Source organism: Rhea pennata, chromosome Z (genome assembly GCF_028389875.1).
Source record: "Rhea pennata isolate bPtePen1 chromosome Z, bPtePen1.pri, whole genome shotgun sequence".
NCBI lineage: Eukaryota > Metazoa > Chordata > Aves > Rheiformes > Rheidae > Rhea > Rhea pennata.
In genome coordinates this window covers 47779672-47806521 of record NC_084702.1, presented here as the reverse complement: position 1 = coordinate 47806521, position 26850 = coordinate 47779672, and the positions used below count along the sequence as shown (strand labels likewise).

Sequence of the window (26850 nt, the reverse complement as noted above, 5' to 3'; positions counted from 1 at the left end):
CCCTGCTTCCCCCCGGGCAGCCGCCATTTTGCCAGCCGCGACCGGCCTCCGGGCGCTGTGGGAGTTGTGGTCCGAGCCGGCCCCTTCCCCCGAGGCATGCTGGGAGCTGTAGTCCCGCAGGGCGCGCCGGGAGCTGTAGTCTGGCGGGGCGAAGGGCGCAGCAGGCGGCCGCGGCCCTGTGAGGGAGCGCTGCGGGGGGCGGGCGGAGGCGGCCAGGCCGCCCTCGGGGCCCCGCTTCCTGCCCGCCCTGCCGTGAGCGGGGCGATGCGCGGCGCGGGGCCGGGGCCGGGGCCGGGCGGCCTGGCGCTGCTGCTGCTGCTGCTGCTGGCCGCGGGGCGGCAGGCGGCCGCGGGGCAGGCGCGGCCCAGCGTGGTGCTGGTGGCCTGCGACTCCTTCGTGAGTATCGGCGGCGCGGCGGGGCGCCGAGGTGTTTTTTATCGAGTTTTTACTTCGAGGAAAGCCTTGCTCTCTGGGTGTCATCCCAATCTCGCCTTTCTGTTAAATCCAAGCTCCTTGTTTTCACTTCCAAGGTCTTTTATATCCCATCACTTCTTATTCACTGTTGAGAAAACATCACTTAGCTCCCTGTCAGCTCAGGGTGCCGTTCTTGATTACACACTTAAGAGCACTTTCTTGCCTTTTTTCATGTTGCTTCTCATTCTTGGGATCTATTCTTCCCAAATACGTGGGAAACACATTTAGTATCCTTCTTCAAACCTCTTCTTAAAATACTGTTTCCCGTACTATCAAAGATAAAGCAATAGCTTTTGTATTATAACTCCTTATTTCCTTTCATTCCTCTTCACTGCATTCTTTGATTATTGTTTTATTGCGAGAACATAGGCTTTCTTCACTTTCCAAAGTAATGTGTGATCTTTTTTTACATGTTTAATTTTCTCCAAAATTTCAGCTTTTACTAAAATTGCCAAATTCATGATAGTTTTGATTTGGGGAATTTATCAATGACCACTTTGTTTCAAGGAGCAGACAAATCTAAATAAGGCTCCAGTATGTCTTAATATACAGGAAGACTCTCATGACCATCTTCTAGGCATTAGTGGTATCTTTGCAAGAGTGACTTGATGCAACTACCTTGTATATTTACTGCTGTAAATATTCCAGTGTCAATTGTATGTTCACTGCTGTAAATATTCCAATGCCAAACAAAGGATGTTTGTCTGTGATGTTCTGTACAAGAACAATCAAGAACAAGGTGCCATTTCTGAAAGCTACCTACTCCACAATAGATGCTTGCCTAGTGCATGGGAAGAAGAAAAAGTTAAAAGATCACTGTGTTGCAGAAGTTTTTGATGAGATGGGTGGTGGAGGCAAAGCTGGTTAAACATTCTGATCGCATCTCCAGTAAAGAACAGGCAGAGCTGCGTAAAGTTGAAACTAGCTGATAGATTTTCTGGAAAAGAACCTTAAGTCCTGCAGGCTGTCAAAAGGTATGACAGCCATTTGAAAATGTGCCTGCATTTGTTGTGATTAATGCTATGTACAAGAGACTCACACCTTTGTTTTCTGGGATTGTTTTAAAGTCTGTATGTTCCATCTATCTTGTACACATTTTCAACCTAGAGCTTCAGAAAGCCTTTGAGGAGCTGGAGCATTTTGTTCCAGCCTTTCTCTCAAATATGTTTTTAACTCTGAGAATCAGAAGATAGAAGGCCTCAAAAGTTCAAGATACCTCTTTTTATTGATACTTGACTATGTTTGGCTTGCAAAGCAGTGCCTGCTTCGTAGAACAGCCATTTTTTTGATGTTAAGTCTCATACCAAGCACTGTGCTTCTTATGAGGGTTGGTGGTGGAATCTACTAGCTGTAGGTAGTTCAACTCTGAAATTGCTACATGAGATTGACTGAGTGATGATGGGCAGCTGTCTACATACTTTTGCTTGCAGTAGAGCTCAAGTTCATGAATGAAGTGTGCTTGCTTATGTTACTTCGAATAATTCCATTAGCTCAGGTACTTCAGACCTGCAAGTCCTTTGCAGTTCTTAGAGAATGATTTTCCAGAAATAGCTTTAGTGTTTTCATCTTCTTAGTCTCTCACAAAAACTTACTACTTCCACTAGAGAGACATGTCACTTGTCTGTCCTGTATCAAAGAATTAACTACTGAATCCAGCTGTTCAGACAAATCTTCATTTTTTGGAGAAACATGATTATCTTGCTGATAGGAATGAAAAATCAGTCCTGTACTTTCTAGAGAGCACTTCCAGCCCAAACAAAGTTCCCTTCATACTCAGTGATATTACAGATTACACATCACGTTCCATGTTACCAATACCAGATATTATAGATTACTTTATTTACATGTTAAAATGTTACTTTATTTACAGTTACTTTATTTACATGTTACTTTATTTACAGTTTCTCCTGCAAAGTGCTTGTGCTGAGATGCCATTTGTAGTATGTAGCAAAATTAGGTGATCAGCCTTGTATTGTATTCTGATCTGCAGTGAGAGATTGCTGTATGTTAGTCCATTGCAATATGATGCTTGGATGTCACTGTCAGCTCTACTGATGACAAATGGAGTGATTTTCTCTACTGTGTTATGTTCTCCAATAGGATATTCTGTCAGAAAATGAATTGAGAGCATTGTTTTCCTCTACTCACAGTCTCTGCTTTGAACTGTAAAGAATGCAGAAAATAAAAGAGGGGTGACTGAGTGGCTAGTGGGAAAATGAAGTGGTCATATTATAACATTAAAATATTTTAAATGATTTTTTATAAAATAGAATAATTATAATTTAAATATTTCAGTAATTTAAAACAATTATTTCTTACTGTAGAGTACAGTTATGCTGCGCATATCTCTGTAATTGCTTTTTCGAAACCTTGCCAAATGTGACTATATAGTATTCTTTCAGATTTTCACAAGGAGTGTATAAACTATCAGTTCTCAGAATTCTTATATGCATCTACCTGTTTTGTTCTAAGCTAATAGCATTTTCTGTTGTCTTTGGCATTTTCACTATGACTCACATGCTAGAGAAGAATTTGCAACAGTTTTAAATGTTGCATTATTTTAAACGTAAAATTTCATAGGTGTTAAGGCCCTGATCTTTCATCCCTTGAGACTGTACATGTTCTTTAAATTTTCAAGTAGATAGTTGAAGTTCTCCATGTGTTTCTAGGTAGAGACTTCAGTGAAGCAGTCAGGATGTTTTCTTGAATAAGACTGCCTATTCAGTATTAAGAGAAAGCAACTCCTTTCATTTGCTTTTAGCCATATCTGCTGCTTTTTGGTTATGATTTAGCAGGAGAAAAGAGGTAAAGTTAAATGTTTTCTGCTGAAGATGTAATATCTCACTAAGTAATTCTTTTTTTCACGTTTTTCACATTAAAAATACAGCAAAAGTCACTGTGCAAGATTCTGTATTAAAAGTCATATAATGATGCTTACTGGGTCCAGCAGAGATCAAGAACCCATTGTGTGAAATTAGGCTTGCTCAGTAGAATATTTTTTTTAGGCTGTGTGTGGGCATAAGTAAGTTACCAAAGAGTAACAGTCAGCTGTTTTACTGTGTTTTTTGATATGTGAACTATTCTCCCTTAATAAAAATAAAATAATTTAAAGTAATTAATAGGATGGTCCACTCACTACATGAGGTAAGAACTTATCTGTTGGCATTTATGGTGCAGAGGCTGATGTGGTGATTTGTACACATTTGTACATAGTCTTTGGTACAAATGAGCCACTAGCTGGTGAATTTGTAGCTTGAGTTTGATGCACTCCACTGCCTGCCTACTTGCTTTTGAAAACTAAATGCTATGCAAAACACAACCTTTAAGCTACCCATACTTTAAGCTATTCATGCTACTGTCACAAAGGTAGGGGAGGGTTACTCAGATGCTTAGAGTTGCTTGGGAGATCTATTAACGTCTTTGCAGGTGCACTGTCAACAGTCCTTTCACCAAAGAGTAGTGTAGTTTAAGACTGGCTGAGTCAAGACATGTTATTGAACCAAGGTAAGAAATACAAGTGATGGAACAAAGACAGTGACCTAAAACAGGGCTGTGTGCCTAGTTTCCTGTCATTTTCAATTTTATACTGTAGAAATGATTATTCAGAAGTTCTGAGGTTTTTGTTTTAAGTCATTGATTTAAAATCATAGCTAAAGAAATGGATAAAATGAAGGGTCAGTAATGTATCACAAGGGAGCCATTGTAGACTGTATTTCACCAGGAGAATAGCCTCCCTTCAGCTTGCTAATCATTTTTCTTGAATGTAGTTTGGAGTAAGTTCACAGAGGCGTGGTGTGGAACAGAAGAACAGGGATGAGGAACATAATTCTGTCGACACATAGAAACAGCCATACATGCCAGTACACAAGTCTGCATCAGGATGCTGTATGACTCCTTTTAATTTTTTACCATGTCTATCACTGTTCAATGCATTGTGGTAGAATGCTAAAGGAGAAACAGTTCCTGCAAAAGTGGAGCTTAGAATGCATATAGCAATACAAAGGAAATAATTTTATTATGAAAAAGTACAGTTATCTTTTATAGTTACATTTTTTAGTGAGTAATTCATTTCATACTGAATTAATGAAAGCCTTCTCAATACTTTTTTTTCCATACTTGAGTAGAATTGCCAGCATTTCAGTAATACAATTGCTGGGTAATGAATGTGAGAATTACTGTAGGCAATTATTTGGGTAATGCTGCTTACATTGACTTTTTTTTTCTATTTGATTACAGGATGGACGCTTGACATTTTATCCGGGTAATCAGACTGTGGCCTTGCCTTTCATAAATTATATGAAGAGATATGGCACCATCTTTCTCAATGCCTATACCAATTCTCCAATTTGTTGTCCTTCCCGTGCAGGTAGAACCACAAAAAAAAAAAAAATCATATGAAAGAAAATGATAAATTCTTGGACTTGTCAACTTAAATGTATGCTTATGGTGGGCGTACATCCGTTTTGGGTCTTTTTGTTTTGTTTTTTAGTAAGACCCGGATTTTTCAGTGTGTTTCTGATATACAGTCTTCTGATATTTGGGCCCTTTCTATCTTCTACTTCTCATGCGTCTTCCTTTCAACCTTTTATTTTTCTTTTTCCAACTACTTCTGAGCTCCCAAATTGCTTTGCAACTTTTCTGAAGCTTCAGTATTTTTAAAAAAATCTTCAGGATTTCTATTGAAATTGTCAGTTTGCCTGCTACAGTGCTGAAGCTTCATTCAGAGCTATTCTCCCTTCCCAGTACAAAGGTAATAAATCTCTTTCCTGTTGTCAGGAAAATGTATTAAATAATAACAGCAGAATAAGTTAGTAGCTTTTAACAGTACCTTCCAGTGACATTTATTCCAAACACTCTGTTAAATACATAATGTATTTTTCAGTAGCTTTAACTGAATACTTCAGTATTTTTCTTTACTTGCTGCAATCAGAGTTAGTGCCCTATGTACAATTCCACAATAACAGAATTTTGCTGGAAATTTAGTAGGAAGCTATGTTCTTGAGTCAAAAGTTACATCTTAAAATATTTCTAGCCTTTTTAGTTGTTGCAAAGACCCTCCAGATGTGAAGTAAATGAAATTTCATTTGTAGCTAAAGAGGAGATCCACCTTTTTCTAATGCCTGCATTGGAAGAAGCAATCTGTCCTGACTGCAGCAGAAACACGCTGTCAAATCTAGTGTTGTATTCCATTTATGCAAAACCTAGGACCTATTTTTATTTCTCAGGGTCATTTTTTAAGTGAGCAAGATTATGTGAACATGTTGTTGGTCTATGTGTTGTTTTCTCATTAGTGATTTTTGAGCCAGTTTCAGTTGGTGAGAACAATAATCTCCTGTTAGGTTATTTAACTTCAAAAATTTTTGTGAAAACACCAGCTGTCACTCCCAGTGGGGAAGAGAACTCAACAAATCATCAGTTCTGATTAGTGTTTCAGATGATCCATCAGCATGTTCACGACCACCGGTCAGTCATCATAAGTATGGCTCAGAACCAGTGGGGCATCTCTTGTTTACCTAGTAGCTTGGAGACCTGCAAGGAGCTGAGGGTATGTCTATTGTGTAGAGGTCAGAGATGATAGTAAAAGAGGAGGTGGCCAAGGAGGATTTGGGGTTGATCTGAGGTCTTGTTGTGGACAGGAGGTGAGGAGAGAAAGAGTATTGCCTTGCCATTGTATGGGATTACACTCTTAGTTCTTACAGGATATTTCCGTTGCTAATAGAGTAGCCTAGTTTCGTTTTAGGATTCTCTTTGACTCTAAATTATCTTTGTGTATGTGTGTGAAGTGTAAACCATTCTTGACCAGCTGCAAAGAAACAATTTGGGATTTCAGTGAAATAATTTGTCTTACATTTCCTTTTGGTTTCATTTCTTAATGTCCTCTCCCTTAATAATTTCCTTTGCTTTAACACTTGGCAGTGAAATAGATTACATAAAAATAGTAAAACTGAGAACATGTAATATTTATATAAATAATACATTCTAATTCTCTTCACAAATATACTTAAATTTAAATTCACAAAAAATCTAACTAAAGTGAGGGGAGACGATGCTCTGAAGCAAATGTAAATATACTACTGTTTCATCAGGATCTGTACTACAGTGGCATTTTTTTTTCTGCAGTCAATAAGCATATTTCAATTTCATATTTCATATTTCCTCATCTATAGAGAAAGCTTCATTTAATGACTGTACAGCATCCAGAAAGATGTTGTTCCATGATTGAGGGGTTTTGGGGATTATTTAATAAAGGTTATTTGTTACTCATATTGATGATGATAATAAGATTCAGGAGATTAGAATTTTATATTCCCTTTTCTATTGGCTCACAATGTAAACTTTTACCTTTAAAATAACAAGAAGGTTGCCATTACCAAGTATGTATGTATATATCTTATTTCATCTTATTTTAGATGGAATGTACCAATTGTGCTACAAAAAAAATCTTTTCTTTTTCCAGCTATGTGGAGTGGTCTTTTCACTCATTTAACTGAATCTTGGAATAATTTCAAAGGCCTGGATCCAGATTATGTAACATGGATGGATCTCATGCAGAAGTATGGCTACCACACACAGAAATACGGGAAATTAGACTATACCTCTGGACATCATTCAGTGAGGTAAGCAGATAGATTATCCTCTTATGGTATGGACAGGAATGAATAAATCATGTAGTAGTTTGGCAAGCGCCTTCTATCTCTGATTGAAATGGTAGTAGCTTTTATTTTAGAGGAATTATATTAGGAACCTAGCAAGGCTCTGTCCTGCAACTTTATGCAGAAGCAAGCATATCTCATGCAGATGCACTTTGTCTTTTACCTTTATCTGGAAGATGAAGATCAAAATTGTGGGTTTGCCCAACATGAAAGAAGGCTATATTTGATTATTGGTATTGCTCACAAAGGAAATGCATAAGCTGTTTTTGCCTTTCCTTGAGACTTCTTAGCTTGTTTATTTCAGCAGTGTAGGAAAAGCAGAAAAGAAAAAAATACATAATAATATTTGAGTGTTAAATCTACAATCACAAAACATAGATTTTTTTTTAAACAATGGTATATATTACAGGTTAGTAATTAGTCGTATGTAGCATTTACATACTGCTTTTTTATCTACAAAGTACTTTATAAATATTACCCACTTGAGAAGAAAGTTAGTTGCCTAAATTAATAAAAACTTTTCCAGTTTCACATGGTAAAAAAAAGAAAGGCTTTTTTTTCTGTTCTTTCTTTTTTTTCCCCTAAATGTCAAGTCTATATTGGAAATAAGGGATCATTCAGCTACAGACTTGAAGCAAAAGCTTATGATGTTCATGTTTATTTCTTTTACTAAACAGTGTATATATTTAAGTACTCTAATGCTTCCTTGTTGTCTCTGTCTACACCTCTGCTTAATAACTTACTATGTCAGCTATGAACAGATGAATGCTCTTCCTCAGGTCTTTTGCTTTAGAATCTTATTTGAAGACCGAATTATCCTTAACACTTTTTCAGTAAGAAGCAGTTAAATATACAACAGTCATATTTTGATTCTTTGTGCTTGTTCGTATGAATTTCTTCACTGTGAGAGTGATGGAGCACTGGAACAGGTTGCCCAGAGAGGCTGTGGAGTCTCCTTCTCTGGATGCAACCCTGTCTAACAGGCTCTAGATGACCCTGATGAGTGGGCAGGTTGGACTAGAAGATCTCCAGAGGTCCCTTCCAACCTTACTGATTCTATGATTCTATGAATGATAGAAAACTTTCGGTTGCTATCAGCGAGGAACATAATGGAACAGTAAGATGAATGCTTACAGTTGTTTGTGTTCTTGCATGTTAAAGATGGCTTGTTGTGAATGCTCCAGGCATTTGTGCTGTTTAGAAGAGTAGTTGATCTTAACAATATAAGGTTGTTAAGATCAGCATAAGGTGATGTGCCTATTACAGAACCATTCTATGAGAAAGCAGAAGGTCAGATTTTGTACTATTTAGTAATGCAAGACAGAAGTGATTCTGTGGGTGCATCGTTCTTAGGCATTCTAGCACAGTCTTTCAATAAAAATTACCCTGGAAAATAAAAATTATCTGCATTATTGTACAGACCCTTGCACTTTTCTCTTTCGCAGGGAAAATTTCATGTTGTCTAAATGGTATAGCATGCACTCACACTGCTCTTCACTGGGATAGAACAAATGTCATAACTTTGAAATGTTTGTCTCTAAGTCACTCCAGGTTTAAAAAAGGAGCAGTTCTAAATAATTCCAAAATGTCCTAGCTATTCAAATGATTACAGGAACAAAAGGTGACACGGAAAAAAGGTCGGTCACACATAAATATGTGGATTCCAAAAACCTTCCTTTCAGTCATCTGAGCTGAAGACTGTAGAAGGAGTCTCACTTCAATACAAAGTATCTCAGGTGGAGGGTGCGAAGTGGAAAAAATATATAGTGCTTAGTACTCAGCAAAATTTTATTATATTGGAATAATTTTTTAAAAAAACATGCAAGACTATACAGAAGAGGAAGGTAATTTTTATGTTGTTTAACTTTCTAAGTTTGTAGAATCTGCTCCCTCACAATCTCATACTCATATACCTACTGAAAAAAACCAAGATGTGTGTCCAGGTAGTGTGAACAGGGTTACTTGCATGTGACCAGACAAGACATGCCATCTGATGAGGTCTTGGTTTGTTTCCTGGTTTCCTGTTGATCAGCAATGATGAAGTGGGTTTTTTTGGTTGGTTGGTTGGTTTTTTTTGCATAGGTCTTTAACACCCATTAGGAGTAAGAAGTTGGTTTAGTGTGATATTTTGCCTAGAAGTCTTGCTTACTTCATGCTTCAGGAAATTTAGGTTCCTCTTTTGCGGGTATCTTACTATATTCCGTTTTGTTATTGGAATAGCAGGAAGAGGAATGGCAGGTATAGTGCGCTATAACATTGTTGCCACTATGTTACTGGAGTGCAAGATCTGCAGTAATCAAGTAAACAAGTGATCTGCAGTAAGGTCTCAATGCTGACAGCATCTTCCTTAGTGTTTACCTGTTTTACTGCTGTTATTCATGTCCTTGGCTACTGATGCATGCCATTGCTTTAACTTTACTCATACCTATTTCTTCTGGTGCTTTCACACTTTCATGTTTTTGTTCATACCAATCTTATTATTTTTATTACAAATCTCTACAGATTGAGAAATAGATTAAGTCAATTCAAGGTTCTGCAAGAGTATAAAAGCATCAGTATCAATGGAGTCATGACCGTGCAGTCTGATTTTTCTCACTCTGCAATGTATAGATTTATCTGCTGTAGTGATGGGGTTTGAGTCGCACAAAGCAATGGATATGTAGGTCGACATCCACCAGCAAGGTACAGGAAAGTTCATATCTGTAGTAGAAGTTCTTATTAATTTTGTGCAGTCTTAGATAAGTATTGTGACATCTTTCAAATTGCAGTCATATGATAAAACTAACGGGCTTTGTTACTTTCAAGAGTCAACTTTTTCTGTTAAAGGAAAGCTACAGTTAAGATGTAACCATATCATCACATAATGTGACCAAATAGTTCTTAGTCTCATGACTAATTCAGTCGGCTGAATTCATAGACACTTCAAAGGTATCAGATACTGTAAAGTATACATCCTTATCCTAGAGTAGCCCCTAATGCAAATTTTTGATTATGTTTTTAACTTGCCTGTCAGTGAGAGTTTGAGATCTGTGCTTAACAAGATTAACCCCTTATTTTGTTACTTGAATAAATGTGGGTTGAGGTTGAGAATAAACTAGAACAGATACATGGTTAGTCAGCCCTTCTATGCCTCCAGAAGAGGAATATGGAAATGGGAGCTTACACGTTTTTCTTTCATTTAAAAAATAAATACTGCAAATAAAATTTCTCGGAGAAAATGTACATCTCATTTCTAGCATGGCATCTGTGCAGACATTAAAAATCCTAAGTAGTTAATTAAGTAATCTCTAAATAGTGTGGAATAGTTATAATGAAGGTTTTTGTTCATTGATGAAATAATTAGAAGTGTCCTTTTGTTTTAATTTCTTGTTAAAAAGGAGACTAGCAAAGGGAGATAGAATGGTTCAACTAGCATGAGATGGATGCTAAATTCAGTGGACACCAGCTTGTTCCCCAAAAAAAAGTGATTTGGCGACACACAGTACACAACATTATCTCTTTAGAAACTTAACTTAAATGAATTTTGCTTAAAGAGCAAAACCACCGCTCCCTCACCTGACGTAGATACTTTGATTAAAAAAGAATTGTTAACTTTCCTGCTGCAATATTAAGTTATTAAGTTGTGTAGTTGTATGGCATAAATAGATTCTGCTTTTTCTTAAGCTCTTGCAAATAGTGCATTGCAAAGACAAATAAATTCTCTCTTTAGATATGGAAGTTTAAATACCTTCAAAATAGAAATACATAATGAAATATACTAAGTATCCATTTGAATGTGACTTATTTGTAAGATGATTAATCATAGCTGCATGATTAATCAGATTTGAAGAAAATGGCTGCTAGGAAATACTTATAAATACATATAAATGTACATACTTACATACATAAAAAGAAAGATCTAGAGCTTCAGCCTCCTGACTGTTGAGTATGTGAAGCCTCTGCTGCCTATCTGTCAAAAAGACTCCATTTGTCCTTTTGAATGTTAGTGGCTGTCTTCATGTAAGAATTAAAATAGATGTAGGTGTTGACTATCGTAGAATTATTTTCACTTAGATTAATAACAGTAGTAATTCATTAAGCCTTGTCTTCATTGTTTAAACATTGTTATTTTCCCATCCTTTATTTCTCTCTGGCTTTATCCATTCTATGCTTGTTATCTTTGGAGTACTGTCTGCTAGCAAAGGAGATATGATTCCCCTTCATTAGAGTTGGGATTCAGTTTTGAAGATTTTAAATAACTACCTGTCAAGTCCTTGCTCTTTCTGTTTAAATTCAAAGATTGAATTTAATATTGCCCCCTTTCTTCGCCCCTCCACCTAGTCTTTTGAAGACATGTATTACAGCATATCTTTTTCTTCTCCGCTGCCTGAGGATAACTTTTCCTCCATGTCTGTGTTGCCCCCAGAATGGGGGAATGGTCTGAGGCTTTTTTTGGTTTGCATTTTTCTTTATTTAGCTTTGTCCTGACCTCACTCTGAGTAGATGATCAGACTAGTCTGTGGCCTAAGTAATGTATTTCTCTGTATATATCAACATTATGACATCAGAAGCAATTTGACATATATACACACAAACCTTTACCATCATCTGGATTTTTATATTTATCAAATATATATTTATCAAATACATATATATCTCTGTTGGTGGTCTAGCTAATTAAATTTGTTCTGAGTAATTTGATTAAGCCTGTTTATCTTGAAAGCGTGTGTACATCTAAACAAGGCATTAAAACAATAAAATATGTTTTGTTGCTATAGATAATCTTGGTAGTTTTTCTGGAAATTAAAAGTATACTGGTAAAATTCCTGTGGGGATGAAAGCAGTTTGATATCTTTAAATACTGATAATGATGTGTTTTAGTGAAAGTACATGATCAAATCTTGAGCAGTTTCATATTTTCTTTTATCATTTCTATGGTGATATTAAAATTGCCATTTTAAATGGAATGTTTCTTTCCAACTTTTGTTTATGGCAGTTTTGGTGTTATTCACTCTGGCAAAGAAATAAGGACATCTGCAGCTCAGATTTCTGAGTGTTTCAGAGAGGCAACAGTTGTAATGATATTAGAAAATCTGTTCCAAAAATATTTTATCATTGAAGTGATGTCTTTTTATTCCCCTTCCTTTCTCCCTAGACCTTTTTTTTCCCTCTGTTATTCCCTATTCTTGGTAGTACTTATTGACTGCATCAAAAGGAATTGTACAGGATAAATCACTCTTACAGATTTTTGTCCTGAGTGATAGTGTTTAAAAAGCTATAGAAGTACAATCCACAAAACACATATTAGTTCTAAAGGCAGCTACTCCAGGCAAGTTAGTTCCCAAAGGACTTATTCGAATAACAAAAATCCCAGGCCATTTACCAGATAAATGGCACGTGAGTCAATGGCAAAATGTGGAGTAAGGTCCACAAGATGCGGGTGCTATTTCTGAATGCTATTTTACAGAGGCGGGAAGATGAACCATTCTGACATGAAATTATAAAAAAGAAAGAAGTTTCAGAAGCAGAAAAATATGACTAAAGCTATAAATATCCAATAACTATTGATTAGCCTAGTAAAAATGTCCTTTGTATAGAAGTTACAAATAGAATGCAGCTATGTTTGTATGGAATTCTTAGCTCTTTTTACTTGGAGGAAGAGAGAAAAAAACAGTTTTCACTGAATATGTATCTTGCATATTTATTTTTAGTAACCGTGTGGAAGCCTGGACCAGGGATGTTGACTTCCTGCTCCGACAAGAAGGGAGACCCACGGTCAATCTTACTGGTAATAAGACGCATATGAGAGTGATGGAAGCAGATTGGCAGACCACGGATAAAGCAGTAAATTGGATAAAGGAAGAAGCCATTAACTTTACTCAACCATTTGTTCTTTACTTGGGATTAAATTTACCACATCCATATCCATCACCTTCTACAGGAGAAAATTTTGGATCCTCTACATTTTTAACATCTCCCTATTGGCTTGAAAAGGTATATGAAGATGGAATTTAAGTATAAATTCATTTATATGTATTATAAAAAGTATTTTATTCCTCACAGGATAACTGTTTTTCAGGTCAGACCCAATTTTCATATTTCAGTTCACTGTAAGAAATATTTGGATGAGATACTAGATTTCCAATTTAAGACTGAACAAAGAGAAGTGAAGAATTTCTGTTGGTTATGGGAAAAGAAAAGGTCTGTTGGCAGTAGTCACTGATTCAGTAAAGAAATTTTTGGTTCAGAGGCTAGAAATATATCTTAAACTATATACTAAACTATGAAATAGTTGCTATATTCAGTAATGGTCTCAGGTTCATTGTTTATAACATATTCCATTCTCTGATGTTATATGAAATCAGTCTGTCCAACTTTTATAGTGAGAGATTGACTTTGCCTGGACTGTTAAGCCAGAACTTGAAGCAGTAATGCAAAGTTTAAATCTGTCTTTTCTGTTAACTGCTTTTCTTGCTAGTCTAACTTTTTTTTTTTTTAGAATGTAGAAAAGTCCCATTATTTCCATATGTGCAAAGCCAACAGATACCATTCCATCCCGAAGGAGAAGTAAACATTTTAAATCTGTGTCTTGTGTGGTCCCCACATGCCCTCATCTGTCACAAAACTATAAACAGATGACTACAGCTTTCACTGTATAAAAGTCATTAAGATTTTTCTGTAGCTGAAGAACTGAGAATTAGGTTTGAAAAAGACTTTACACTTACTTCAAAAAAACATATGCAGTTTATATAACTTTTTTGGCCTTTTCTTCTTGGGGAACTGCAAAATCTATTTATCTAAGTGCCACAAAAATACAGATTTAGCAAAAGGAAATACAAGTTAAGGTTGAAAGATGTGGGTTCTTTTATTCTAGCAGTGGTTGGAAGTTCGTGGAGAGAGAAAGAGCATTAAAGAATAATCTGGTTTTGCAAAAAGCAAGATCCATGTTGAATATTAAGGAAAACTTCCTAGGTGCTAACTGCTAGGACAGGTTTCTCTGGAAGTGGTAGTACTTTCTTTCAGTGGGTTTTAGAACAGATTAGCTATAACCTCTCTGACAAGTTTTTGTTAAACTTAATCTAGGTCAGGTACTTGAACGTCTTGGTTTCTTGATCTCCTTTCCACTACTATGTATACATGTTTGGTTACATGAACCACATGTTATCATTTATTGACCATTTGCTGATTCTACTGGAATGTCTCTGCTCTGGAAGAAGCAATCTTTAAAAAAAAACAAAGATCAATTTCATGGAGAAATTTGAGTGCAAGGATGAAGAACTTAAATTATATGTTTACTGGGGACCTAATAAAGAGTGGAGTATCAATGTGGTATGTTTATGAAACCTTGTGTTGCTAAGCAGATGGTCTGCTGCATTTTGCACCAGCTGGCACCTTTCTGCGGCATGTGGCTTTCTTCCTAGATAGGAGTTACAACAAGCAAGCATAGAGATTTCATGAATCCTTAAAACTAGATCCCAGTCTGATAGAAAAGGGTTCATCTTCTGACCAGTCATGGATGGAGGTAGACACTTTTTGCAGCCATTGCAACTTGAGCAACTAATAAATACCATTTGAGGAATCTGAAATGTGACTTAATGTATCCAAGGACCTTCAGTGTTGGGAGGATGTCTGAAGCAGTTGTCTGCAGTCGTTTAATCTTGCTTGATTTCTTTTTGTAGCCAATTTCCTGTAGGCCCTAAGGAAACTTTAGGTTTAGTATGTCTGTTTTGAGTATTACAAAGCTGGGTTCTGTCACTGTGTTGTGGGCACTTCAACTCTTGCTGTCTTGCCAGCTGTTTAGATGACTTGATGTGCCTGTTGGGTAACTCAAGAGAGATCGACTATTTTGGGAGGTAGGGCTTTGTAGGTATCGGAACATGTGGCCCAGTGCAGTCAAACGTATCATATGCTGCAGAGATGTACACACTATGCATATAGCTGTCCAGACAGCTCTTAATTATCCATATCAGAGACACAGAGATTGCACCTGCCTTTGGACAAATCCACATTCAGTTCAGCAAGGGTTGGTACTTTAAGTAAGTGTTACACCAGTAAATGGAGGATGTAATGCTTTTAGGGTCCACTTGGATCTGAGTATTTTTGTGCTGCACAGAGCCATGTAGACATTAAGTGCCTTAGTTATTTAATCAGGGAGAAGCACTACAAATGTGTGGGGCCAACCCAAGCACGGAGCTATGCCTGCAGTCCTGGGTGTGTGCTGCCCAGACACCTGAGCTGCTGCTGCTCTATGTGAAATCAGCCTTGGTGCAGGAGTACCAGTGCTGTCACAGCTGAGGTTTCCTGCAGGACTTGGGACCAGCATGATGGTGTGAAGCGGGAATCTTTATCTGAGCTCCAAGCATAGTATTCTTTATCTTCTACTACATGAGATATGCTAGCATCACATTTCTCAGGGATACAGGGGAATTGAGTATATATCTCTGAAGAGGAAGGAGTGCTGTCTTTACCATGTCTGGGTTAAAACCTGTCCTCATGCAGATCTGGAACTGGGGTGTGTGATAGGTAGGAAAGTTGGGATGGAGACTTCGATCGTCAGCTGCAGGGTCAGCTAGAGCCTGGAGAGCCCTTTCTGCTTCTGATTTCTCACTTCTGAAATCACAGCTTTCCTACGGGCATGAAGCGAATCAAGTCGGAGCTCGATACAATCCCTTCCTCTTTTGTATTAGATTTACACGTTCAGTCAGCATATCTCTCACAGCAATATGAGTAATTTTAGCAAGTAATATCATTAGAGCCTGTGAAATATCTTTCCTGTAATACTTCATTAAAGCACAGAAAAAAAACGTAGTGTAGCTTTTTTGGGATTATATTGCACATTGTTGTAAATACTTTTGTGTGTATCTTGATACTTTTTGAGTTTCTCAGTACTTTAAAGGGCAAATACCTAGTGTTTTTGATTTGCTTATTTATCAGAACTTGCTTCTACATCGTTATAGTCTTGGCTTCAGCTCTGATTATTAGAGAAGATTTTTTAGAGATAAATGAGAGCAACAGGTGTGCTTTTATTATTTAATAAAGTCATTTTTCCATATTAAGATTACATTCTTTTCTGCTTTATAGTAATCTGTACTTTAAATCTGCAAGTTAGAAGCTCTGTTTTGCCTAGGCAAAATACATGTGTTATAGTTTGAAACACTAAAAGCTAGTACTTAAGCACACAAAACTCTGTAAATACCAGTTTGAATATACAAATCTAGCATTACATGTAATTGAATGGCTCCTATTTTTTAGTTTCAAACTCATTTTACACCTCTCCTTTATAACTAAATAGCTTGACCTCTTTAGAAACAAATAGAAATGTATTGGAAAATTGGACTGTCCTACTGAGTTCTTTTTATCAAGATATCAAGACTTTCACTCGCTCTTCTGGAGACCTTCCCAGTAAATTTCGTTGTTGCTCTATAGGCTCATATAACATCTAGTCTTTTTTATACATATGGTTCATAGTTATCCTTTTATGAGGCACTATGCCAATACGTCTGTAATTACTCTGGAGTACAGTTCTAGAAAATTGTTCTGCAGCATCTCTTTCTCTTAAAAAAGATATCAGCTGGCAAAGCACATATTTCTGGCTCCTAGCCTCAGTTTCTAGCTGATTTTTATAGCCCTCCTGTCTAACTAAATGACTTGGTACCTGTGAAAACAGAAGGAAAGTATGGAGGAGATAGCAGTACTATGGAACAGATAAGCAGCTGGTGTTTCCTGGACCAGAACTTCAGTATGGTTAATTTATACTTTAAAGTTTTTAATTAAATGTGTTTATAAAAAGAAATGTTTGCTTCACTTCCTAAAGTAATTTAATTTTCACTTATTTTTAGGTAACATATGAAGCTATTAAAATTCCCAAGTGGTCTTCTCTTTCAGAGATGCATCCAGTAGACTATTATTCATCTTATACCAAGAATTGCACAGGAGAGTTTACAAAGCAAGAAGTGAGGAATATTAGAGCATTTTATTATGCTATGTGTGCAGAGACAGATGCCATGCTTGGTAGGTAATGTTTCATAATGCAGTGGGATTTTTTTGTTGTGTTTTGTTTGGTTTGAAGAAAATACTGTTACGAGGTTGTGGAGTCTCCTTCTCTGGAGATATTCAAGGCCTGCCTGGATGCAACCCTGTCTAACAGGCTCTAGGTGACCCTGCTGAGCGGGCAGGTTGGACTAGAAGATCTCCAGAGGTCCCTTCCAACCTTACTAATTCTGTGATTCTATAGTATGGTGGGTCTTTTGAAATAACAATTCAGATCTTGCTTAATCAATCTATATGATAAATAACAGGATAGTTTTTAAGGCTATGTGAATTCAGAGCAGACTGAAAAGTACTAACAAGAAAAAAAACGAAAATAAATGTAAATTTTGAGGCCCAAGTAGTTTCCTTGGAGACAGAAGTCATTTGCAGAGTTTGATCATGGAATGGATGACTACTACTCATGGATTAAACAATAAAGTGAGCTTTGGAAGCCTTCCATGTTAGGGTATACCAACATATTAGTGAAAATTAAAAAGAAAAAAATAATTAAGCATTCAGAATTCTTCCTAGTTTGTTTTAAGATCTACATATGTAAAAATTATAATGCAAATTGGTCTTAATTGATAGTGTTTTATTTCTTAGTTCAAGAAATGACAGTGAAAGAACAAGATTTTATTTGCATTCTAATATGAAATTCATGAATAAATAAGCTAATCTTTTAGCAATGTTAGAAGGATTAACTAATTGTTTTAAAAGATACATAGGATTATCTTTTGCATTTATGAACGAAATCATAAATGGGAGAAAGAGATCAAAAGGGGTCTGGTAGGCTTGAGGGAATGAAGATATTGCAGAATAACTCTAACTAGGATTTAATTCAGCAATGTATTTTAGATTGGTAACTAGTCTCTTTAAACAAGAATCATCTCAGTGAATTAACATTAAAGATGTGTAAGTGTTTTGCTTAATTATTGATTTCATTGATCCTGCCCCATCTTCCATGCATAAGCATAAGGCCTCTTGTGGGGAATTAGGCACAGGAAACAGAGACATCTGCTGATTCAGTACAAGGACCCTCAGGAGTCCGTCACACTAAATCTAGTATCCTGACTTCTGCTGCCCTGTTTTACTTCAGTTGCATTAACTATCTATTATTAGTTTTGATGGAAATTATCCATAGGTTCATGTAGCAAAAACACATCTCAACCTCTGGTACATCCTCGCCCTTCAAAATTTTTACAGCTGTTGTTCCAGCTTCCTCCACGGTTCACTGGGAGGCAGACCTCTGCAACCTCACTTACTACTACATGTTTTCTGGACTGGAGTCTTTGGGCTCTGCCTTCTACACCAGAGAGAGGAGTTTCAAGGCCTTTGAACAGGATACTTGAGAGTTTGCATGCTGCTCTGAAGGTATACAGAAATTTAAAGGAATATTTTGAACGTATTTTTTCAGTATCTTTTTCTTGTTGCAGGTGAGATTATTTCAGCTCTGAGAGATACTGGGCTTCTTAAAAGAACAATTATCATATTCACTGCAGATCATGGAGAACTTGCTATGGAACACCGGCAGTTCTATAAAATGAGCATGTATGAAGGAAGTTCCCATGTTCCTCTTTTAGTTATGGGGCCAGGCATCAAACAGCAGCACCAAGTATCAAATATGGTATCTCTTGTGGATATTTATCCTACTATGCTTGGTGAGTCACATTACTTCAAATGAAATTAAAGTTTTTGCAGTTACTAATTATTATTATGCATCTGTATTACCATCAGAATTAGGTCTCTACTTTCTGATGCAAGTTAGAAGTACTAACACAATCGGAAATAACACTTTATCTGAGGAATATGCATTCAGATTAATATAAAATGCAAAAAGTGGACAGGAGAATTAAATAAAGGAGCTGAAGATGTTCCTTATCACTGTTACTATTCTCAACACTGTTACTGTTCTCAACACAATTACAGAGACTGACTAATTATTTGTTAAAAATCTTTGTTTAATGATCCTATAAGAATCAGACATACTTTAGAAATCAGTAATCCTTACTATACCTAACAATTTACTATAGAAAATACACTGTAAGTGCATCCAGAGATGGGTTTAAAGCTCAAAGGATGTTAACTTTATTTATCAAAGAAATTTCCTTTTTAAAGGGTCATGTGGAAGAAACGTAAAGATCTTTCTATAGAAAATAACAATTGACCTGGGCAAGCATAATAAGATATAAGAATGGGTATGTATTGGTTATGGGACAGAGAATCAAATAAAAATGACTGACATCAAATTACATAAAAATAGATGGAAATTACTTTTTAAGAGTGAATTTCTGAACATCTCATAAATCATATAAAACATCAATCTAATTGAAAGTAAGTATTAGGCCATTTTATGCTTTATCCAGGATTTTTTAGGCTACTGATCAGAAAAACTGTCTCTTTAAAGCAGTCTTCAAAGCTCTTTATTTAAGAAATGTCAGGTGTGCACTGCACTGCAATTGCCTGAGGGAATTTGATGCAGAAGGTAAAAATGTACTTCTGTAAGTAAAAGCCAGTGAAGAATTCTTTTGTATCTTCTTGTGAAGAATCCTTTTGTATCTGCTTTTAAGCTGTTTCCTAAAAGTAAATAAATTTATTTACCTGCCTGTCCTTGAAACTTTCAAACCAGTTGGCCAGTTGAAAATAACACAAGTGGCTTTCTTTTTCTGTTCCAAAATCTGAGATGGAACCTGTAAATAAAGGAATGTGCCCCAGATATGGTCCTTATATAAGCTGATGGTATCACACTTAAAGAGTTAAAATCTCTCTCTCCTGATTTGTGCCTTTTTGCCAAATAACATCTTTGATAAAGCGATTTGCCATCCTTCCTTTTTGTCTCTCTCTCTTTTTTTTTTTTTATTCTCCGAGAACTCTGTAAATTCTTTCCTTCTGCTCTATCTTCCTGTAATCTGAATGTCAAAAAAGCACATAAATCAAGGTGAACAAGAAAACATGTAGAACCATCTCTATCAAATATTAACTCTTCAAGCAGCATGCTAACACTCACTAGTGAGGAAACAAACTGTAAGGTTTTTTTTATGATAAATGTAATCGCTTTGCTTTGCATTGTCTCAAGGCGACATTTTCTCCTAAGACACTATCCAGAGGCTTTGCTGAAAACTCTCTCTCTTACTGATCTTGAGGTTAGCTGCACCCATACAAAGTGTAGTACAGATATTCAGGATCCCAGCAGAATCTGTGTGATACAGATAATTAATCCAAGAGTGCTTAAGCTCCCCTTTTTAGCAGGTCATAGCATAACTTGTCCTCCAGATAACACTGGCTTTGTTGGTCTTTATGGAAGTACATTTGGAGCTCCACTGGAGAAGCTGGAGCTATTGAAGGTACCAGGCTGGAAAATTTTTGCATTTGAAAAATGCAGTGACTGCAATTTATACCATTACTTGTGTAGGATTTCAGAAGAGGAAGACATATATCCCTTTTGCATTTGTTTAAATTTAGTATGTATTTGTTCAAGTTTTTAGCCAACACACTGGAAGCTACTGGGTTTATATGTTACAGATCTTTCTACTGCTAACTCAAATGCAGCCTTAAAGTCTTTTTATTTACTAGAACAAGAGCTAAAGATTAATGACAGCTGTATATACTGTAGAACAAAACAGAGGAGAAGTAAGATATGTGCTGCTAAAGGGAAAAAGTCACCTTTGGGCAATCTATATGCACTGGATATCATTGTAAAAAGTGAACTAACCACTCTTCATAGAACAGGAGATAAAATACTCCACAGTCCACTGCAAAATGGAAAAATTTGAATGACTAAATGGTATGTTCAGAAGGGTGATTAAAATAGTAGTACTTTCGTACTCCATTTTTAGGAAGCACCGAAGTTTATGTAACATGGGTGGGATTCTCAACTATGCTTTCTGGAATATCTCTGAGGGATCTTTGCAAACTTCTGATATTGACCAGATCTTTGGGAGCTAGAGACGCTTGCCCTGTAAGTTGATACAGGGGGCCTGTCCATGTTAGAGCATCTTCCAAGGGCATTGAGTAGGCTGTCGTGTCATCCAGAGTGTTCGCTGTATGTGCACTGTACTGGTATCACCTATGATATCATCTTTATCTCCAGCCCTACCACAGAAACAAGTGGCCTCAGTTTCTCAGTTTCCCTACCTGGAAGATGGTAATAACTATAATGAGCACTTTTTGTAAAGCATTTTGTTACTCAATGATGAAGAATGCTCAACAGGAACTTAGCGCACATACTATCAAAGTAATGGTTGTGCCAGGTAGATTCCATATCCACGTTAGATATGGAGCTTTTAAGGTTCTTTATGTCAATTTATTTATCCTACCTGAGGAAGTCAGAGCAGAAAGGAAGGGTATGAACCCATGAATAAAAAGACGAAGAAGCACCATTCATCACTGATAGTTTTAACATCAGTTTTAACAAATATCAGTTTAACAAAGTTGATACTGCCTTTGGTAAAGATGGTGGGCAAGTCCCTTAAGGCCTTTTTATTATTATTTACAGATCTTTGGGTTCCTGTGTTACCAGGGGAGAATGATTAGAAATGCATGTTTTATTTTTGCAGCAGAATTGCTGTTCAAACACCTTTACTGTTACATTAGTCTCTTTTTAACTGTGCTAGCAGTTTGACTATGTTTATCTTTGCTTAGATATAGCAAGAATTCCTGTCCTGCAGAACCTCAGTGGATATTCTCTTATGCCACTGTTACTTGAAATGGCAGAAAATGAAGTGTCATCTAGAAGGCCTCGGCCCCCGTGGGTATTAAGTGAGTTCCATGGCTGCAATGCAAATTCTTCCACATATATGCTCCGAACTGGCAAGTGGAAGTATATCACATACTCAGATGGCCATTCGGTACTTCCACAACTTTTTGGTGTGTTATAGCTCATTATATCCTAAGTGACTGATTGATTTACCTAAACATAAATTGGCTCTTAACTGGCTTTTTGTTTCTTCCAGACCTTTCTGCTGATCCAGATGAGCTAAAAAATGTTGCCATGAAATTCCCAGTAGTTGCACATTCCTTGGATAAAATACTTCACTCTATAGTAAACTATCCAAAGGTTTCTTCTTCTGTTCACAAGTATAATAAGAGACAATTTATCAGTTGGAAACAAAGTCTGGGTCAGAATTACTCAAATGTTATTGCCAACCTCAGGTGGCATCAAGACTGGTTAAAGGAACCAAAAAAATATGAGGATGCAATTGACAAGTGGCTCAGTCAAAGGCCACAAGAATAAATAAATAAGATATTGACGCTATGCAAAACAACACAGATTTAATGAACAGAGGCTATGAAAGCATTATGTATTTGCAATAGTAATGCTATATTTGAAGTATTACAGTGTTATATAAGCTGTTTAAGGAAAAATGCCCCCCCAAAATTCTATCTTAGAAAGCCAAAAGCATTCTATATAACTAGCCAGCTCACCAAATGTAGATTGTACCAGATGTTGTTATTCTATAACATTTAAGTATATATAGGAAAGACAGTGGATAAGTATAAATTATATGTATGGAATATTATAGCTTATTGCAAAAATGCACAAAGTATTATGCATTAAAACCCAGTAGGAATTTGCATTTCTAAGGACAGACTAAAGGAAGGACTGCAAAATTTAGTGTAGTGGGATACAGATTATAATGAAATGTGCTGGAGCTAACTTTGGTTCAAGTCAGATTCTAAATCCATAATGAGTATACATTCTTCCCCCTTAGAGAGGCTGCAGAGGTTAAAAATTTAATCAAAAAGATAACAGCTAGTATTGATCTGAACATAAATGCAGTTTAGTCGAGCACTTATCATGTCAGCATTCCCATCAGTGGTTTTCTGTCCTTTCAAGATGTGCCTGCTAATCTCTACATTTTGGATCTGGTACTTACAACTTCCTAGAATTTCCTAATAGGCATTGTTGACTATTCAGTGAACATGTTTAAGATGAAGAGGAAATTGGTCTTACTAATGGAAAATAATAATGATAAAAAAAAAAGTAACCAAACCTGTGACTAGAACTGTTCTCTGAGTAGTGCTAGTGTGATTTGCATAGCATAAGACAAAAACAGAGTGAATAAATCCCCATTCTGCTATTTAGATCCTGCAAATAAATGTTATGAATGAGTACAGAAATGGAACCTGAAATATATACAGAGGGGATACTACAGAAGCTTGAAGAAAAAATCATCGTAAAAAAACTGTTTTTCATTTTTCCAGGGATGTGACAAAACCAAAGCAGTTTTTGGTAAGGTAAGATTTAGCTAATAACTCCAACTTGTATTTAATGAAATACATACTTGTAGCAGCACTTGCATTTGCTTATTCTTGAATACAGGTGTTGCTGCTATAGTAACAACTCAGAATGACTTTACACTTCAGACCTAAATGCTATCTGGAATCCATAATGAAATACTCAGTAGTAACAGTAAGCTAGTAAAAATAATATTTTATGATGGCTAAGCACTGTACATACATTTTGTAAACTACTTGCTGCACGATAATTAGGTACATATTTATGTGTATTTTTATTTATGTTGTACTTTTGCAATCATAGAATATGCAGACTAATCTTGCACTACTAACAACTATGTTAGCATTTTCTCATTTTCTTTTTGAGCAGAGAACAAATTAATAATGTAAATAAACCTTTAAGCCCTGTAGTACATGATTATAATTCTTGCTAAAAATGAGTTCAGATGGAATCATTTCAACATAGACCACATCTTAGCAATGTAATGTAAACTAGCTGTGAATTGAAAAAAGAAATATACTCATGTGAATGCTCAGGCAGCAAGAAAAGGAATAAATTAAGTGATCACTTTCCCAACTTCTGGACAGAATGCATTATATTGTTCAAAATACAGCAAAATAAAATTACTGTAAGCCTCTAGTGTGTGTGCACCTCTTTTTTAAATGATTGAATGTTCAAAGAAATTGTCAGTGATGTGGCCATGATGTTATCTTTCTCTAAAGACTTGAGCCTTTAAAATACACTTTTCAATAAATGTTAGGCTCACAAAACGGCACTTTGTGATACTCTGAAGTGGCTGCATTTTTTTTAACACCTTCCTACCATAAACTCCAGTTAATAGCTGCAAGTTTCCAGATAATTAAGGAAATGCCAGTAATGTGCTGGCTAGGACAGCAAAACTAGAATTTCAGGAGGTCGGCTCCTTAAGCGGGTGGTTTGGTGGACTGTGAGCTAACTAGTAGAAGACTGTGATTAGATCCTAAGTCAGTATATATCTGGTCTAGCACTTTTCTTGTAACTGGTCGTCTTAAACTGTTTGTTTAAAACAAAAACATTGATCTGTTTGTTAAAACCAAAACTTGGTCTGCCATAAATTGAGTATGTATTATTTGTTTGTGCATGAACCTTTGTTCTGAAGGATTAAAAAAAGGCAAAGGCATCCTAATAAAATACTGTATCAGTTTGCAACAGATAAGCAACCTACTTGTATTGGTACAGAACTGAACTATTTTAGTTCAAAACAGATACATTTAACAATGTGGCAATATTCAGTTACTCTGTTTTCCTTCTGGTAATGCATCTGCACTATCATAAGGCAAGTCAAATGAGGTTTGTAACACAGATTTGGTGAGCTAACAAAAGGAAGAAAATCTGTTCCTTGATCACACTAAACAAATTATGCAATATTAACATTGAAGAGAAACTATGATAGGTTCAAGTGTATTTACATAAATTAGATATAGTCAGGTTAACAAATTTACTTAGGCTACTAAAGATATAGGCCTGAATAGCTTTTGAACCTTTATGATTACCTTCAGGAACTCACAAGAGCAGATGAGGTACTAGTGTACTGAAGGATAGAAATGGCAATTATTTTTGTATATACAAGGTCCTAGAGGACACTGAAGTGATAAGAAGTTGCCAGTGTGAATATGCAAACAAATCACATCAAAATAATTATCAACCTTCTTTGTCAGAATAACTAGACTGATCGGCAGGAAAGAAGCAGTAGGTATACCTAATCTTTCTATGCAACTTTAGAAAAAGGCATATCTGATCTTATTTTTAAAAGCTGCAGAAATAAAGTCTAGATAAAAGTATTGTGAGGTAGGCGCACAACTGGCTAAAAGCTAATTCAGTAGTAGATACTCAAAAAGTGGGAAAGTAGCTGAAGTAGGTTCTTTGAAATTTTGATCTAGCACTTTGCAGTGTTTTTTATAAGCAGTTTGAATGCAGGAGTATACATCAGGCTTATTAAATATGTGAAAATGCACCCTAGGAGAGCTATAAGCAGTTCTGAAAATATGCTAAAACTCAAAATAGTCTTCGTTAACTGGAAATATGATCTGAAATCAATCAAATAAAATTCAAAATGTATTTGTTAAAGATCATAATAAAAAGGAAGGGGAAAACATAAAATGGTGAACAGCTGTCTAAACTGCAGTGTTGCAGGGAAAAAAAAAAATGTCTGGAGATTGTAGCTAGCCAGAAGCTGAGTATGAACAAATAGTATGATGTGGTGACAGAAATAAATATCATCCTAGGATGATTTACAGGAATATTGACACAAGAGGTAATTATTTTGTTCAGCTTAACACAAGTGAATCCTTAGGGTATTGTCTCCAGTTCTTGGCTTTGTATTTTAAGACAGATGTAAATAGCCAAGAAGAAAATAATACAAATAAGAGATTTGTGAATCATATTAGTATTAAGTTTGTTTCACCCATCAGACAGAGAAACCTTGGTAAGTCCTCAAATATGAAGGAGGCTCAAGTAAGAAGATGGCAGATCCCTGTCTCTGAGAGTGGAAAAAGAAATGTCTTCATTTTTTCAAGCAGAGTTGTTTTGCTGAACTATCTGGATTTTTTTTTAACTGTAAGGATAGTTAAACATTAAAACAGACTATCTAGAGTAGCTATGGAAACTCTAGCCTTGGAATTTATTAAAAATAAGTTGAAAAAAATACTTGAAAAGAATAGCCAAGGTATGTGGGATTCTGCACTAAAGCACAGAGCTGTACCAAGTGCCTCCTTGATGTCTTTTACAGCCCTTCTTTTCTGAATGCTGGGTGGTAAAGCTTAACCATTATTTCTTTCACTGAACAAAGTTCAATCCTACTTACAAAGCACACTTTCTGTTTACCCACTATTAAAACCCTTTCAGAGCACCAGTAAGAATAGATGTGAATTATTATAATAAGGTTCTGTAAAAATATCTGTAACACAAGCTTACTGTTTTGAAAATGATGTCTCTTTTGCAGGTGAAGCCCAGTTAAACCTAGCTGTTTAGGAGGAAACTCGTACAGTTTGAGATGCTACAGATACTTACTGGATAGATCCTGATAAACTTGACAAGTAACTGAGGCACAACATGAGCACATAGTAAGCAATAGTATTAATACATGATACCCACAGAAAAGAGTGAAGCAGTGAGAAAAGGTAGCTTTTTGAGGATTATTGGATGGGTTGGTGAGAGCCAGACATACAACTTGGATATTATGAGCCTAAGTCCTAATGCTGTCACTGAGAACACACAAGAAAAAGTCCTGCTGAAGACCCACTGAAACCCTGAACTGACATTCCTCTTTCACCATGTAATTAACCTTAATGAGAACCTAAATGTACACAAGAACTAAAAAAATCTATTAAAAATGCTAACAGCTGCAGCCACTGAAATCTATACAAATGGTCACACTATCACTAGTAGTGCCTGTACAGTAACCACAAGCAGAACCTTTTGGGGAGAAACACACTCATGCAA

At 36.2% G+C, this 26850-nt stretch overlaps 1 protein-coding gene across 3 annotated transcripts; it reads left to right on the top strand.

The window, feature by feature from the left end:
* Positions 1 to 152: 152 nt before the first annotated feature.
* ARSK (arylsulfatase family member K) lies at positions 153 to 24009 on the top strand. Of its 3 annotated transcripts, none has more exons than XM_062600116.1 (8): positions 153 to 396; positions 4711 to 4840; positions 6932 to 7091; positions 12818 to 13100; positions 16946 to 17117; positions 18569 to 18793; positions 21774 to 21890; positions 22085 to 24009. In XM_062600116.1, the coding sequence occupies exons 1-8, from the start codon at positions 265 to 267 to the stop codon at positions 22363 to 22365; spliced, it is 1500 nt and encodes a 499-aa protein (XP_062456100.1). In that variant the 5' UTR covers positions 153 to 264; the 3' UTR covers positions 22366 to 24009. The 3 variants fall into 3 exon arrangements, with proteins under 3 accessions (XP_062456100.1, XP_062456099.1, XP_062456101.1); XM_062600115.1 differs by having other exon boundaries at positions 21774 to 21998; XM_062600117.1 differs by having other exon boundaries at positions 21774 to 21979; positions 22085 to 22207.
* The last annotated feature ends 2841 nt before the right edge of the window (positions 24010 to 26850 follow it).

Excerpts from the sequence above, each read along its gene's own strand:
- ARSK (XM_062600115.1), top strand. The coding sequence starts at position 265 with ATGCGCGGCGCGGGGCCGGGGCCGGGGCCGGGCGGCCTGGCGCTGCTG. Across the intron at positions 4,841-6,931 it reads TTGTTGTCCTTCCCGTGCAG|CTATGTGGAGTGGTCTTTTC; the intron begins GTAGAACCACAA and ends TTCTTTTTCCAG. Across the intron at positions 13,101-16,945 it reads CTCCCTATTGGCTTGAAAAG|GTAACATATGAAGCTATTAA; the intron begins GTATATGAAGAT and ends ACTTATTTTTAG.